This window comes from Pistacia vera, unplaced genomic scaffold (assembly GCF_008641045.1).
Source record: "Pistacia vera cultivar Batoury unplaced genomic scaffold, PisVer_v2 Contig628, whole genome shotgun sequence".
Taxonomy (NCBI): Eukaryota; Viridiplantae; Streptophyta; class Magnoliopsida; order Sapindales; family Anacardiaceae; genus Pistacia; species Pistacia vera.
In genome coordinates, this window is record NW_022196477.1 from 388,862 (window position 1) to 406,667 (window position 17,806).

The window sequence follows — 17,806 nt, forward strand, 5'->3', positions numbered from 1 at the left end:
CAACTTATCAATTACATATATTGAGAGAGAGATATTTGGTGGAATTGTCAATAAAGCGATTATTCAACGTTTTCATAATATGAAAAATCATCAAGGACAATTGTAGAATTGATAATTTGGTATATATAACTTTAGAAGTACATTTTTTTTATGCTTATTACTTCAATATATATTATATTATAAATTTATCAATGTTGATGTTTTGAACCCATTGACTAAGAATCCTAGCTACATCCCTAGCTACTGCATTTTCTGACCTTCACATATTCAATATCCCTTCTTAACCAAAAACACGTCTGCACCTCTGAACTTTCTGCTACAGTTTCTCTATTCCACTTTTGCTCTTTCTCTACTCCTGTACAACCTTATTCAGGTAACTCATCGATAACATTCAGTTTCTCCCCTAAGAAAGCAGACCTATTACTTGGAAGAGCTTTGGTTAAAATATTGGCAATCTGAAATTTAGATGCAACATACTGAACACTGACATTTTTCTGGGCAACTAAGACACGAATATAATGCACATCTATTTCTATGTGCTTAGTTCACGCATGGAATATAGGGTAGGCAGACAAAGCCCCTACACTCATGTTATCACACCAACTAACAGGCATATTAGTAATATTTATTCCTATTTCATTAAATAATTGTTTGATCCACACAATTTTAGTAACAGTATGGTTGAGAGATCTGTATTCAGCTTCTGTACAAGACAAGGAAATTACCTTTTGTTTCCTGGAGCTCCACTGAACTAAGTTTCCCCCAACAAACACATTATAGCCTGTAGTTGATCTCCTATTAGTGATATCGCTTGCCTAATCAGCGTCAATAAAGGCTTCAAGGGAGAAATGATCTTTCTTTGTGAATAACAAACCATGCTTAACAATTCCCTTGACATACCTTAATTTTCTTTTGCATGCTATCCAGTGGTTGATAGTGGGATGTTGGAGGAATTGACTTAATTAATTCACGGCAAAAGCTATATCAGGTATAGACGAAATCAAGTACTGTAGCCCCTCTATAATGCTTCGATAGAGAGAAGGTTGTTCAAATGGATCATTATCTTCCTTTCCTAGTCCAGTTCCTGTAGCCATAGGTGTAGAACAAGGCTTAGAGCTCTCCATACCAACCTTAAGTAGCAACTCTTGAGCATATTTACTTTGAGTTAGTAGTAGCCCTGTATCAGATCTTCTAAATTCAAATCCCCAAAAGTAGCTTAGTGGACTAAGGATTTTCAAAGCAAATTTAAGATCTTTCACAATTTGAGAAAGTAGTTGTGGATTATTTCCTATAACCAATATATCATCTACATAAACTAGGAGATACACAATGTGAGAGTCTTTTTGTGAAGGAAAAGACTTGCATTGAAAGCAAAATTTGTAAAAACCCAAGCCAATAATGCAGCCCTTAACTTGTCAAACCAGGCTCTAGGAGCTTGCTTAAGGCCATATAGTGCCTTATGTAGTCTACGCACCTGCTTTGTTTGAGAGAAATCAGAAAACTCTTCAGGAGGCATCATGAATACTTGCTCTATTAAGTCACCATTTAAAAATGTATTATTGATATCCAATTGTTGTACTTCCCAACCATTAAAAACTGTTAAAGACAAAATAATTGGAATTGTAGTTGCCTTAGCTACCGGGGAAAAAGTATCAAAATAATCAAGGCCAGGAGTTTGTTGGAATCCTTTGGCTACCAACGTGGCCTTGTACCTATGAAGTGATCCATCAAAGTGTAAGTTGGTTTTAAATACCCACTTACTACAAACTACATTCATACCCTCTTCATATGGAACTAGTTCCCATGTTTTATTATCCAAGAGTGCTTGATACTCAGCATTCATGGCCTTCTTCCATTCTGGAGTATCCAGTGCTTCGGTGACAGATTTTGGTTATGCCAATATACCATGAATTGCTAGAAGAGCATGTGTCTTCGACTTGGATCTAGTGATCATGGGGTGGACATTGTCTAATGGAGCATTAGAGGAAGATATAGGTAACACCACCCCCAAGTGAATGCTAGGAGGATCCTGATTTTGAATGAACCGAGTAGGCATATGATTAGGAGAAACTTCATCAGTAGCAATTACAAGGCCAGAATCAAAGACAACAGACGCATGAGGATCAAAAGTCATGAGATGTTTTGAAACTGCGGGAACAGTAGTCATAGACTAAGGAATATAACACCCTGCAGTAGATTGACATTCAGCATTATGTGTATGATCAAAAGATGATTCTACAACAATAGGTATTGGAGGATAAGAGGAGGATGTGGTAGACTGTAGATTACAATTAGAAGTGCCTTTATGTATAAAGGCACCAAAGTTGAAGCGTAACAATGGTTGAGCACTATACGGCAGAAACCATACTTAAGAAGAACCAGATTTTTTAGTGGATTTTTCGAAATTAGATGTTGCATTTTGAAAACCAGGCTTGAAGGAAAGTCAGTCTCATTGAACCTCACTTGCTTTACTGCATAAATTCTACTAGAAGCTACCATACACCTATACCCTTTGTGTGCAAGACTGTACCCAAGAAACACATACTTTTCTGTGTGAAATGAAAGTTTGTGTGGTTGATAAGGTCCGAGGTATGGGAAACAACTACGACCAAACACTTTTAGCATGGTATAGTCTAGTTCTTGATGAAGCAAACATTGAAAGGGTGAGATAAATCCATTGGAAACAGACTTTGATCGATTACAAGCAACTGAATAAATTGGAGTATTAGCTGAAGAAGAGTTAGAATTTAACTGATTGAGCTTAGCAGGAGCTAAAGAAGAACAACCAGAGGTAGTTCGGGCAGGAAAATCACACACATAATCGATCAAAGTCTGTTTCCAATAATAATATGTTATGGCATGCATGATTGGGACACCTAAATACTAAAGTGCTTAGTGCTATTTTAAATAAAATGCCTTTAAAATTTTGGTGGACAACATTTAACATAGCTACGTACCTCTTGAATAGACTTCCCTCGGTAGCCATTGGATTTATCTCACCCTTTCAATGTTTGCTTAATCAAGAACCAGACTATACCATGCTAAAAGTGTTTGGTTGTAGTTGTTTCCTTACCTTGGACCTTATCAGCCACACAAACTTTCATTTCACACAGAAAAGTGTGTGATTCTCGGGTACAACCTTGCACACAAAAGGTATAGGTGTATGGCAGCTTCTAGTAGAATTTATGTAGGAAAGCAAATGAGGTTCAATGAGACTGACTTTCCTTCAAGTCTGGTTTTCAAAATAAAACATCTGGTTCTGAAAAATCCATTGAAAAATCTGGTTCTTCTCAAGCATGGTTTCTATCGTATAGTGCTCAACCATTGTTACGCTTTAACTTTGGTGCCTTTATACATAAGGGCACTTCTAATTGCAATCTACAGTCTGCCACATCCTCCTCTCATCCTCTAATACCTATTGCAGTAGAATCATCTTCTGATCATACACATAATGTTGAATGTCAATCTATTGTAGGGTGTTCTAGTCTTTAGTGTGTGACTATTATTCCTGCAGTTTCAGAACATCTCATGACTTCTGATCCTCATGCGTCTGTTGTCTCTGATTCTGGTCCTGTAATTGCTACTCATGAAGTTTCTCCTAATCATATGCCTACTCGGTTCATTCAAAATCAGGATCGTTTTAGCATTCACTTGGGGGTGGTGTTACCTATATCTTCCTCTAATGCTCCATTAGACAATGTCCACCCCATGATCACTAGATCCAAGTCAAAGACACATGCTCTTCTAGCAATTCATGGTATATTGGCATAACCAAAATCTATCACCGAAGCACTGAATACTCCAGAATGGAAGAAGACCATGAATGCTGAGTATCAAGCACTCTTGGATAATAAAACATGGGAACTAGTTCCATATGAAGAGGGTATGAATGTAGTTTGTAGTAAGTGGGTATTTAAAACCAACTTACACTTTGATGAATCAATTCATAGGTACAAGGCCACGTTGGTAGCCAAAGGATTCCAACAAACTCCTGACTTTGATTATTTTGATACTTTTTCCCCAGTAGTTAAGGCAGTTACAATTCGAATTATTTTGTCTTTAGCAATTTATAATAGTTGGGAAGTACAACAATTGGATGTCAATAATACGTTTTTAAATGGTGACTTAATAGAAAAAGTATTCATGATGCCTCCTAAAGAGTTTTCTGATTTCTCTCAAACAAAGCAGGGGTGTAGACTACATAAGGCATTATATGGCCTTAAGTAGGCTCTTAGAGCCTGGTTTGACAAGTTAAGGGCTGCATTATTGACTTGGGGTTTTACAAATTCTGCTTCCGATGCAAGTCTTTTCCTTCACAAAAAAGACTTTCACATTGTGTAGCTCCTAGTTTATGCAGACGATATATTGGTTACAGGAAATAATCCACGGCTACTTTCTCAAATTGTGAAAGATCTTAATGACCAATTTGCTTTGAAAATCCTTAGTCTAGTGAGCTACTTTTTGGGATTTGAAGTTAAAAGAACTAATGCAGGGTTGCTACTAACTCAAAGTAAATATGCTCAAAAGTTGTTACTTAAGGCTGGTATGGAGAGCTTTAAGCTTTGTTCTACATCTATGGCTAGAGGAACTCGACTAGGAAAGGAAGATAGTGATTCATTTGAACAACCTTCTCTCTATCGAAGCATTATTTGGGGTTGGGCTGCAATACTTGATTTTGTCTAGACTTGATCTAGCTTTTGCCATGAATAAATTTAGTCAATTCCTCCAACATCCCACTGTCAACCACTGGACAACATGCAAAAGAATATTAAGGTATGTCAAGAGAACTGTTAAGCATGGTTTGTTATTCACAAAGAAAGATCATTGAAGCCTTTGTTGATGCTGATCGGGCGAGCGATATCACTAATAGGAGATCAACTACAGGCTATAGTGTGTTTGTTGGGAGACATTTAGTTTAGTGGATCTCTAGGAAACAAAAGGTAGTTTCCTTGTCTTTTACAGAAGTTGAATACAGATCTCTAAGCCATACTGCTACTGAAATTGTGTGGATCAAATAATTGTTTGCTAAACTAGGAATAAATATTACTAATATGCTTGTTATTTTGTGTGATAACATGAGTGCAGGTTCTTTGTCTACCAACCCTGTTTTCCATGCGTGAACTAAGCACATAGAAATAGATGTGCATTATATTTGTGACTAAGTTGCCCAGAAAAGTGTCAGTGTTTAGTATGTTGCATCTGAATTTTAGATTGTTCATATTTTAATCAAAGCTCTTCCAAGTAATAGGTTTGCTTTCTTAAGGATGAGTTGCCTGAATAAGGTTGTACAAGAGAAGATAAATAGCAAAAGTGGAACAGAGAAACTATAGTGGAAAGTTAAGCGGTGCAGACGTGTTTTTGGTTAAGAAGGGATATTGGATATGTGAAGGTCAAAAATTGCAATAACGAATGTTAGAGTAATAGAAGTGGCATAAGTCCTGGATATGTAGCAGAAAGTTCAGAGGTACAGACATGTTTTGTTTAAGAGGGGATATTGGATATGTGAAGGTCAGAAAATGTAGTAGAGAATTTTAGAGTTGAAGACATGCTTTGTTTAAGAGGGGATATTGGATATATGAGATGTTAGGGGCCTAGATGTAAAGATCTAAAATTTTGTAAAAGTGGTGTGTTTTGTATAACTGAAAACTATAAAAATAGTATACCTGTGACAGATTCAGTTAGAGAAAGAAATTCCAGAATTTACTCATTTTGCTCGTCTCTTTCTTTGCATATTTTCTTTGTATTTTTGTTGAGTTTATTTCTTGTTTTTAGTAAATCTTTCACATGCACTCTATTCATTGACATCGATCTAAAAAACTGCATGATGAATAAATACTACACTACGGACTTTCCCCAAGAAGCTTAGACAGTACCATTATGAAAAGGCCACTCGATGATGTTCAACCCAGAAATGCAAAAATTAAAGAAGTTTGTTGGCCAATATAATTGAATGTACTCATATGATATGATTTAATTGATTACTTTGCCCTACCTATATATAAGATCTTAGTTAACAAAACATGATGCTTACAGTAATCAAAGCAATATCATAGTGATAATAGTTAAGGTATGTGGCTTTAATTAAAAAAAATCTCAATAAATTATTATTATGCTAAAATTTTGTTTAATTTAAAGTTAACGGCATGTTCCCACCCAAAAAATAGCCCATTGACAAATTCATACCCACCCACATTTTATTAGTAATTTTTGTTGTCAGGAAAGGCAGAATGGTCACCAAATAGTGGCTACTGGAGAAGAAGAACAGTGCACGTTAGCAAAAGATGGCACACATTAGCAACGTTAGATCCGACTGGTTTTTGCCATTTTTGCCAATCTTGGCATTGAAAATAACTTCTGACACCACCCAGAGAATCCCCATCACCTCTTCTACAAAGCCCAAGTCCCCATTTGCTGTCATCACTCACCATTTCCCACCACCACTTCCGTTCACACAGCCGACTCTTCAAGTCAGATTTTGGGTTCACCCAAACACCACCATCACACTCCCCACAACCCACTCTACAAAACCCTTACCTCTATCACTGTCCCTTGCTTGTCGATCACCGATCGTGAATCGCACGACCTTTCAAATTCCAAGCCGATTTCTAATCGTTTCCAATGTCAAAAATCGTCCTTGCCACACCAATCGACTCCCTGAATCTTCTCTCCAAAAGCCCTAACATTCCCAATCCCGCTTGCTCACTAATTGCCAGCGATTGAAGCTTCCCCACCTTAGGGTTTTTTGAGTTTTAATTGGATTAATTGATTTGATTCTGTATTTGTTGGGTTGAAAAATAATTAAGGAATGTTTTTTTGTTAATTTCCTTGTCGTCGACACTCCCCAATGCCAACGGCAACTGCTGGCAATGGAAAAAGCTTAGAAGTGAAGAAAGAAGAGAGGGGTTTTTAAGTAAATCACTTTGTTTCCCACCCAAATCGGAGGATAACCTAATATTTGGGTAGTAAAAGGGTGTTTTAAAAGTTTGAGGGTGGGAAAATGTCAATAGATCATTTTTTGGGTGGTAACATGTTTCGTTAACTCTTGAATTTATTCTATTTCTTGGCTATTACAACTTGTGGGCAATTTATGTATTCAGAGACTTGCAGGCTATTGATCCGCTAGAGCATGTTTTGGTTACACAGGGATGTTATTAGCAAAGAATTGAAAAATGACTTGCGCATGATGTCCATTGAATGGAAATTTACAGAACGTACCCAAGCTAGAGTTTCTGGCTTCGTTTGTTTCGCTTTTGGGAATATAATAAAGTTAAACAGTAAAATTTTATTATTCCCATAATATTATTCTATATTTTTTAATTTCTTTTAAACCTCTTAAATTTGTTAATTTAACTAAACACTCCCAAATATTTTTTTTTTAAATTACAAAAACACTTCGGCCACCCTCCGGCGGTGGTGGCCGACTGTCCGTATTTAATGGGTGGGTTGGGGGTATTTTTGTTAACTTTTAATATTTTATTATAGAGGTGTTTAGTAAATAAACAAATATATGGGATATTTTTGTTAATTTCTAAATCCTACATCGTAATACCTACCAAATTTAACTTTTTTTTAAAGATTATTCTAAAAATTATCAGAATAATGAACCAAATAGAGCCTCTGATATTCTTAAGTGCATGCTAGTGTTATTGTGGATTGATAGGCACAAAGCTTTAAGAAAACAAAATTAAACTGGCAGTCTCACTTTTATCTATGGTGACTTTACCAGCAAAATCCCCATTTCGAGGGTCATGGCAAGCCATATTTTCAAGTTGTAGCTATTTGATCCTTTCTCTAATGAACTGAAACCATATCTTAATTATTAAACTTCTTTCATTAATCTCCCGCACAGATAATATGTCAAATCTCAGAGGCTATAACATGATTTGCTATAAATTTAATTTCTTGATGAAGCCAGTTGATTCTCATCTATGAGATTGACTATATTTTATATTAGTCATCGTACAAAAACTTCTCTTTCTATTAATATAATAGAGATTAAAAGAAAAAATGTAATGTTTCCAAGGACAAGTTGCCCTCAGAAATTATTGAAAAGGTCCTCAAATATGGTTGATGTTATAACTTGCATTTTTTATTTTTTTTATTATTCATGGAAGGTTGGAAGAGGAAGGATGAAAAGTAGGAAGATGAAAGATAGACGGTTGGAAGATTAAAGATGATGGGAGTTAAGTTATTGAATTGGAGGTGGGTATGGTGATTGAATTAAAAGATGAGTAATGAATATGAAAAGATGAAGTATGTGAAGAGTAGTATATAAATGTCTCTTATATACATTCATCACACACATTTGTTCTATCTTCATCCATTCTATTGAGAGAAAAATATTAGTTAGAGAAAGGTGTTCCTTTAGAGGAGTTTGGGTTCAGCAATTTGTGTAGGGTTGCTATCAACCAAACAACGAAACTATTGGGCTGTTGTATCCTGGAGAAGACAGGTTAAGATGTTTTTCTACTATACCGGTTTCTTAAGCTTTGTCGATTGTAGAGAACTAGAATCTCCTTAAAGAAAACAAGATATCCATGACTCAGCCTTTTAGCTTTCGTGCAATCTTCATTATTCATCATTGTATCTTTTTGAAATAAAATTATTATTTATTTCATTTTCTCCAACAGTTGAAAATGATTCAGTGAAATAAAAAAGCCAGAAAATATTTGTTATATCACGTTATATAAGTGTAATAAATTGTTCGATTTAATACTATCTAATCCCCAACGTAACCGACCCATGTTCAGGTATTCTTGTGGGCTACACCATGTTTGCATTTATTCACTTAACATGCACTTCATCCATTAATATCTGAATTCTGAAAGCTGTGTACTCAATTCTCTAGCAAGAAAGCTTAAGGCAATAAAGGGACCACTCTGATTTTCAGGGATGGGAAAAAATAGGCACCTGGAAGAAAAACAGAATCAGGCAATTGGCATCACAGAAGTTGTGAAGTCTCCCAAATAATATATTACTTCACCCTCTTCATAACATCACGCCAAAATCACTGACAATATTGCCCACAAAAAAACAAAAATTACCCCTTCAGACTATCCCAACTACAATTTTGTCTTTCACCTCTCCAATATAACCCAGTAGGCAGTAACCCACCAACAACTTGCAACACCAGCACTAGCCGTCACAAACAGCCGCAGCCGCTTACTATCAGAGCTGAATTTTTCCTAATTTTATTTCTCATCTATTTCTGCGGAAAATAAAGGTTTGTGATCAATTTTGTTTCTTTTTTTCCTCTACTGCAGCTTTTTGTTTCAAGAAACAAGAAGCTTGTGATGGTAAATGAAATTAGAGATGATGATAGAACAAATTTTGGAATTTCATTTGTTGTGAGTATGTTGAATTGATTGTGGATAAGAGAGAAATTGAAAAACCTGAGATTTGGCCAGGGAAGGATCCTTAACACGTTACCTGCACTAAATCTACAATTCTAAAGGATTTTACCTTAATTGTTGTTTATTAAATGATGAAATTGAAAGTACAACTTCTTTAACTAAGAGAAGTTTATTAAGTTTGGACAAGAAATGACCCAATATTAGAACAAGCTAAACACAACATCTGACTTAACACATACACTACTAATTGAAAAAAAATAAAAAATAACTGCTGTCCCCCATCATACATCTGTGAACTTGCTTTTGCATTTAAGCCCATGAGGTTTCTATTTCCCAGATTCCAAAAGAAATTGCAGATCCTGAACGAAACCATCGATCTTTTCATCTTGCCAATTCTTGCCAGAAAATATATTTTTCCACTTAACATGATTGTTCTTCACTGAATTACCCATTTCAGTCTCATTGTCCATTACTGATTTGATTGCTTTGCTCAAACCTTCCTTGCCAATCATTCCGTCTAGTCCCCTACCCACTTCTATAGCTACCTTCAATTCTTCTACCATTAATTTTGCACCCATAGCTTGATCAGGTAGAAATGGAATCAACACTATTTGACAATCACTAACCAGAGATTCCCACATGGAACCAAATCCACAATGACTTAAAAAACACCCAACAGAAGGGTGTTTTAGTATCAGTGTCTGCGATACCCATCCTCCATGCACCCAACCTCTCTCACCAATTCTCCCTTTAAACCCTTCAGGTAATGCTTCTCCGATGGTTGAACATCCATGAGGTGGTGTCAGAGCCACCAAGAATGGAAATCCACTTAACTCAAACCCCAACATCATCTCTTGGAATTGTTCTTTTTGTAGTGTAATTTGGCTACCAAAAGCACAATACACCACTGAACCTGGCTCAAACTTGTATAACCACTTATCCCATTTCTCTTCAAGCTGTGCATCTGGTGTTTCAGGCAATACAGGCCCTGTTAACAGCACAGGCTTTGAATACTGCTGAGCAAGATAGTCACAGAAAGATCCCTCGATTTCATGGCAAGTTCTCACAGCAATTGCATCGCTCTCTTTCATACTTCCAGTCAGCCGCCCGTAAAGGGAAACCCCTTCAAGGGGATCGCTTAGCCCAACAATATGAGGAGCCTCATTGGGTTTAATTATCACAGTAGTAGAAGGGTAGCCAGGCGGTGGTTGAATTTGCTCTTCCAAGGTAGTCTCCAGAGTAATTCTTCGAACTGGGACCATGAAGAATGCAAGCGTGCATGCGTTAACCACTGAATAGTAAATCGACTTAGTTCCTAACTGACGGGTTATTGACGGAATCCATTGTCCAAAATCGAAGAAGACAATGTCTGGCTTGAGATTGGTGAGAATTGTCTCAACTTGATCTTTAGTGTTGTCCATGGCAGAAATAAGTAGGTCATGAAGAGGGAATGGTACATCGGAAGCAGTTTCTGCACCTGAAGGGAGACCATCAACATGGGGAATCACAAGAGGAAAGAAGTGAATAAGGTCTGGATGGTGGTTTAGTTGTTGTAGCTTTGGGAGAGCTCCTTTAGGCAATAAGTAGGAGACTTTGTGACCTCTCTCTGCAAGCTTGTTTGAGAGGTGAAGGTAAGGAATGAAATGGCCAAAAGCAAGCCATGGAAACATTGCTACATGAAGTTTTGAGGTATCCATTTTTGTGTTTCAAAATAGTGAGTTGGAGTGTAGAACGAAATGGAAAACTTCTGGTTCATATGTATTTATACATCAAGTATTTTGATAACCCATGCCGTGCGGTCAGAAAATTCTTTGAGGAAAGACAACTTAGAATAAGCTCAAGATCTGTGTCAAAACTTTTCTCTATACATAACAAAATAAAATCAGTGGATGGGACCATTAGCATTAGTCATAAATGTTACCTATATCTCCGAGGTTTTGTTCATACAGATCATAAATTCAGAAGTAGATGATTTAGAATTTCGAGTAAACGACATGCTCCCACAATCCCACACAAAGATTAGTGAAATTTCAAGTTCCCATCCCTCTTTTCATTTATTCCAGATTTTCAGCATTAAATTAACAAAAAATCATTTAATTTAACGATCAAAGGTTAAAATGGTAATTTACACTGCATTAAATCTTACATAAAAATAAAAATTTCAAATAACCCTTTATATCTCAAATTTCTCTCACAAGCACCCCTCATCACTCCCTTCCCTTGTGGCAGTTGCAAAAAATTAGATCTAGCCAGATTCCGGCATCATTGGACATCACTGCCACCTCCACTAGCTTCCTCCACTCATCCCTGACAAAACCCATCCATCCTCTTGCGTCTTCAGCCTTCATTTTGGCCGTAGAAAAATCTGGATTTGGTTGGATTTCGACGCCATTTGACATCACCATCACCACCACTAGCTTCCCCCACTTATCCTCGACAAAACACATCCATCCCCCAACCTCTTCTACCTCCATTTTGGTCGGATATGAGCCTTTTATCTATGATTTTCCCCTCCCTCATGGCTGCCAGAAAAATCTAGATCTAGCCAGATTTCGACACCATTAGACATCACCATCACGACCACTAGCTTCCCCCCCTCATCCCCAACCACACCTATCCATCCCCGAGCCTTGTCTGCCTCCATTTCGATCGGATCTGAGCCTTTTCTCCCGACTTTCCACTCCCTTGGGTTTGCTAGAAAAATCCAAATCTATTTGAGGTTAAAAAGTAATTTATTACTTTCTTTGAAAAGGCATTTTGGCAATAACACTCTCCATATTGTGTCAGAGTCCAAAAATTATTAACAGTATTAATTTAATAATGGGAATCTAGAATAAATAAAACCAAGCGTGGAACTTAGAGTTTCGCTAATCTTTGGGTGGGAACATGTCGTTTACTCTAGAATTTCAGATAGCGGCATATTCTTGTGAAGTAACCATACTTGCATTTATTTTCCTACATGGTCTTGTGAAGTAACCGTACTTGCATTTATTTTCCTACCTAGATAACATGCAGCCTATCCATTCACATCTAAGCACTGCATGACGAGTAATATTACTCTTCAATTCAACCATTAATGTCTCTCAAGTACTATTCCCAAGAAGCTAATATACCATTCAGGTGACAACGATGATGTTCAGCGCCAGAAATGAAAATATTAAAGATGAAAGATTGACTTCCCTCAAAGGGAAAATATTCCTGCAATGTATTAATAACCAACCCGGGGTGAAACCCGGCAAAGTTGTTAGGTCCCTGGTTGATGTGTCAAAAAGTTTATAATTCAGCAAATGCATCCACTAAAAACTATAGTTATAACTATAGGTTTAAAATTTAGCAAACATACCTCAAATATAAATCGGTGGTTGACTGGTTGGCGGCGGCAACATACCAAATGCAATCCAAATCATCCCTTGAGCTCATTCCCTAGAAAATCTACTCAAGATGTAGCCGAAATCGATTCAATTTCGACCAGATCTCACCATCGTTGATGTCGACAACCAAGGCCAGATCTCACCACTGCCGGCCTCGACAACCTAGGCTAGATCTCACCATCGCCAGCGTCGACAACCGTCCCCTTCCCCACGAAAATACTCCCCTCAACCTCCTAACCAAAGCCCATCTCACCCTACTCTTGCTCGGCTTGCCAATCGTTAGCAAAAACCGACTATTGTTGCCTTCGATTTTTTTCAATTTCCAATTGATTCACTCACCAGAAATCTCCTCCGTCACCACCATTGCACTCACCGACTCTTCCTCTTCAAAAGCCCCAATATCCTGGCCTTCAATTGTTCATCGATCATTATCTCAAATTCTAGGGTTTTTGGTGAATAGGAAAATTGGTAACCCGGGTCTCGGTTGAACCGGTTCAATCGGATGGGCTAGACCAGGTTTTAAAACATTGTATTCTTGTGTTAGAGCATATATACATGAATGTAATGGAATATAAATTGAATGACACTACTAAAATAATAATACTATACTTACAAAGATTTTCATACAAAGTGAGATGGCAAAAAATAAATGGAAGAGTGAAATAAAAAGTCAAACTCATTAAATTCACTCTTCCATTTATTTTTTGTCATATCACTTTATATGAAGATCTTTGTAAAATTTATTTGTAAGTGTAGTAGGAAATAAGAGAATACTTGTACCGGCACCAGCATATACTTTAGGTACTGCATCGATGTAACATTTCTCTGCTGTAATGTGAGTGCATCGAGGTTATGAATACGTTGACGTGTATTGTGAGTGCATTGACGCCAAGTCCCAACATCGATCTTGTCGTCGGTGCATGGAGGTTTTCCGATTGTGTGAGTAAGATGATTTAATGACTTCGCCCTACCCATGTATAAAATCTTAATACATCATGCTTACAGTAATCAAAGCAATTTCATGGATGTAACAGATAAAATCTCAATAAATGATTATTTTGCAAGAAACTAAAAACTTTGTTTAATTTATTCTACTATGAACCAGTAGCAACTCGATCTGCTGGACGGAATTTTGATGGCTAATAATTAAGCCTCAACTAATTTTAGACTTAATCCAAATGGACAGAATTTTGATACATTACTGGATTGAATACAAATTTCAAGCTTCGAGAAAATGAGCTGATGAACATCACAAGATCCCTAGAAAACTCTTTATCAATCTTTATACCAGCTACTACTCCTCAACTGCTCCATCAACTCCTCCAAAATCATTACAAAATTTCCAGAAACTACACAAAATCAACCCAGAACCCTTCCCAATTCTATACAAATTGCAGAAATATCTGTTTGTTGGGCCACACAAAATTTCGTCTTATTTGCTTCTTTTCCAGGAATAATTAATCAGAACAAGTAAAATGCTTTTTTTTTTTTTTTTTCGTTTTAATTAGTTCTTAAAAACTTGTTTTTTCTCCTAATTTTTTTAGGAACCAAACGCAATCAACTTATAACCTAAACCAGACACAACAATTTTAGACGATCAACGGTTGAAAATTGATAATCAGACAAGTAAACATCACAGAGATTTAAGTCAATAATAAGGATTAACGAAATGATTAAGAACAAATCAAATATTAACGTATTTTAGAGTAATAATCATGTAAAAAGCCATACCTTACTCTGATGGTGATAACTCTTGGCAAATGGGGTGTTCAAGAATTTTGAGTTATGAATTCAGATAATAGAAGGGTGTCTTTTGTTAATAATTTAAAGTTTAGTACATTGTACTTGGGAAAAGACTTGGAAGAATTTGGAGTGAATAGATGAATTCAGATAATAAAACAGCGTCGTTTATAAACGTTTTCACTTTTCACATAATTTAATTTGACTGGATAATATCAATAGAATTCCTCTCATTAATTTTATTTAATTTCAGTCCTATAATAATATTAAAAGGTCCCTTATATTTTATTTGATATCATATTTAACCACATATTTTCTCAAAATTTAACATTATTAATTATAAATATGATTCTGAAATCTATTTTAATCTAGTGAACTTTCCTAGGGCAATTTGATACATTCGAAGGGTAATCTTGCCCATAATCAATCAAATGTGATTCTACCTTCTTCCTTAACGTATTATTTTGCTTTAAATAAAAAACTCTTATTTCCTAGGGCATTTTAGAATCTTAGAAAAATATGATTTAAAACTATTTTAATAAAGTTCTTTTAATATAGATACTGCTTGAGGTTTGTCCTTTTAACAATCTTGTTACAATAGGAGATTTTTATGAGTTATGTCATAATGTCAGGTACTTCAACTAAAACCTAAGTAAAGTTGAGATTTTATCTTAATTAATTCGTAGGAAAAATTAGGTGAGTAAAATATCAAATTAATTCATCATCATCTCCTCTACCGAATAGATGAAATCATCATCTTCATAAATCAATATGTTGTGCGATAAATTCACATTGCATGGATTCACGCCACGTATCCTAAAAAGTGTGCTGACACCCAGATCGTGTGTCACTCCATGAGAGGGCTACTTCATTTGTTAGTCTATAAAGATTATTTCATTGGTAAGTTTTAAGGCTGAACAGTCAATAAGGCCGCTTGTTATCCTATGTGAGGGTTACTTCATGTTTAAGTCCATCCCAGGCCGCGTGTAACTCTCTGTTAAGATTACTTTATCAGTAAATCCTCCAATGTAACAATATAAATACTGATCTCTCACCCGAATTTGTGGATCTTAGGACAGTAAATTTCTTGTTGTTGAAATCTACTCATTTGTGTTAGAGATTGAGCTTGCTTGTATTGAAAATCATAAATAAAAAATAATAAAATAACAATGGATATAAGATTTGTATTTTATATCCGAACCATTACTTTAAAAACTCTCTATCCTTCGTGTTTGTTTATTATTTTCACATTAATCCAGCATTAAAACACATGTTTACTACAAACCCCGTAGGTTTCACTAAGAGACTGGCGTAATTTTATTTTTCGTTGGTGCGAAAAACCACGTCAACACAATAAAAAGGCACAAAAGATATAGCAGTACAACGAGTATATCGGATACAAGAAATTAGCAAATATTCTTAAAGAAAATCTTTCGTTGCAGAAGCAACAAATTAGATAGTTATGAATTATTAAACCAAATGTAAAGAAACGACGGCTTATTTTCGAGCTTCTTGAATTCAACGTGCTGATCAATCAATCAGATAGAAGTCCTTTAATCAATCAACGATTCCAACAATGAACCAAACCCACAGTGACACTCACAAAACACCCAACTGAGGGGTGTTCAAGTATCAGCGAACCCAACCTCTCCCACGAACCCTCTATTCAAACCCCTCAGGTAAAGCTTCTTCGATGGTTGAAAATCCTTCCGGTGGCTTTAGAGCCACCAAAAATGGAAGCCCCCTCAACTCAAACCCCAAAACCAGCTCTTGCAATTGCTTTAAATCGAGTGTAATTTGGCAGCCAAATGCACAATACACAATGGAACCTGGTTTAAACTTGTTTAGCCACTTATCGTATTTCTCTTCAAGCTGTGAAGCTGATGTTTTAGGCAACAAATGCCTCATTAACAGCACGGGCTTTGAGTATTGTTGTGAAACATAATCAAAATAAACTCTCTCCATTTCTTGACATGATCTAAAGGCAATTGCATCGCATTCTTGGAAGCAACCAGTTACCCGCTTGAAAATAGACAATATTGGACTGACGCTGTTTGCGGGAGCAATATAAGGGGCGTCTTTGGCTCTTATGACCACATTTGAAGATGGGTGGCCAGGCGGTGGCTGCAACGGCTCTTCCAGGTTCATGTCCGGAGCCATTTTTCGAGCTGGAACCAAGAATAGAGCATACGTGGCTGCGTTTATCACTGAGAAGCAGATTGACTTGGCGCCTAGTGGACGAGTTATTGCTGGAAGCCATGTTGCAAAATCAAAGAAGACAATGTCTGGCTTGAGGGTTGCGAGAATGGTCTCAACTTGAGGTTGAGTTTTGTCCATGGCAACACCAAGGAGTCCTTGAAGAGATAATGGAATATCGGACATGGTTTCTGCACCTTGAGGGAGACCATCGACAGGAGGAATCGAAATAGTAAAGAAATTTATGAGGTCTGGATGGTAGTTGAGTTGTTCGAGCTTCGGCTTAACTCCTTTGGGCAACAAGTAAGAAACTCTGTGACCTCTCTCGGCAAGCTTGTTGGAGAGGTAAAGGAAGGGAATGAAAAGGCCATAGTGTAACAAATCCAAAGCGTATCGAGGATGTCTTCAGTTTATAAAGGTGGAGTCTCTCCACTTAATAGCTTAGCTTTTTGAGTGTAAAACTCCTAGTCTATGACAAGTGATATCAAAATGGATCCAATCCGTCTTTCGGTGTCCCGCCAAGTGCCCACGTGAGTACGTCCATGTGTGATTGTGGGTCCACACGAGAGTGAGGTGGACGAGTAGGGAAGGGGTTCTCAATCCGTCTTTCGGTATCCCGTCAAGCGCCCATATGAGAGCGTCCATATGTGATTGTGGGTCCACACGAGAGTGAGGTGGACAAGTAAACTAGGGGCTCCACCTATGACAAGGGTGTCGCAGTATTGGGTGGGGAAGAATATTATAACGAATCTCATATCGGAAATATATTGGAAAGGTCTTGGCTTATAAAGGGGAGAGTTACTTCACCTAATAAATTAATATTTTGGGTGTGAAACTCTCAACCCGTAACAATAGGCAAACCAGAGAAACATTGCCACATGAAGTTTCGAGGTCGCCATTTTAATTTTCTGCTTAAAACTAAGTATGGATTTTGATTATTTTTATCTTGAATTGAATACTTCTGATGTGTTTTTATGCTGATATTTATACTTGAATGTTAATGAATTCAAAATATTACGTATGCCATCTTCTACTCCATAAAATAATTTGACTTTGATGTTTGATTTATGAATATGGTTAGGTTTAGCATATGCTCAACCGATGATCAATACACCTTTAAGGTTTAGTTTAGGATTATTATAGTTT

At 36.7% G+C, this 17,806-nt stretch overlaps 2 protein-coding genes across 2 annotated transcripts; both read right to left on the reverse strand.

Moving 5' to 3' along the window:
- Positions 1 to 9,679: 9,679 nt before the first annotated feature.
- On the reverse strand, positions 9,680 to 11,050 carry LOC116111140 (UDP-glycosyltransferase 79B9-like). Its single transcript, XM_031397331.1, has one exon. It carries the CDS (start codon positions 11,048 to 11,050, stop codon positions 9,680 to 9,682), a length of 1,371 nt encoding a protein of 456 aa, XP_031253191.1.
- A 5,076-nt stretch (positions 11,051 to 16,126) lies between these two features.
- Positions 16,127 to 16,846, reverse strand: LOC116111141 (anthocyanidin 3-O-glucoside 2'''-O-xylosyltransferase-like). Its single transcript, XM_031397333.1, has one exon. The coding sequence runs from the start codon at positions 16,844 to 16,846 to the stop codon at positions 16,127 to 16,129; it is 720 nt and encodes a 239-aa protein (XP_031253193.1).
- Positions 16,847 to 17,806: the final 960 nt, after the last annotated feature.

What these genes read in the sequence shown, in the direction of transcription:
- LOC116111140 (XM_031397331.1), bottom strand. Translation starts at nt 11,050, where the DNA reads ATGGATACCTCAAAACTTCATGTAGCAATGTTTCCATGGCTTGCTTTT.
- LOC116111141 (XM_031397333.1), bottom strand. Translation starts at nt 16,846, where the DNA reads ATGTCCGATATTCCATTATCTCTTCAAGGACTCCTTGGTGTTGCCATG.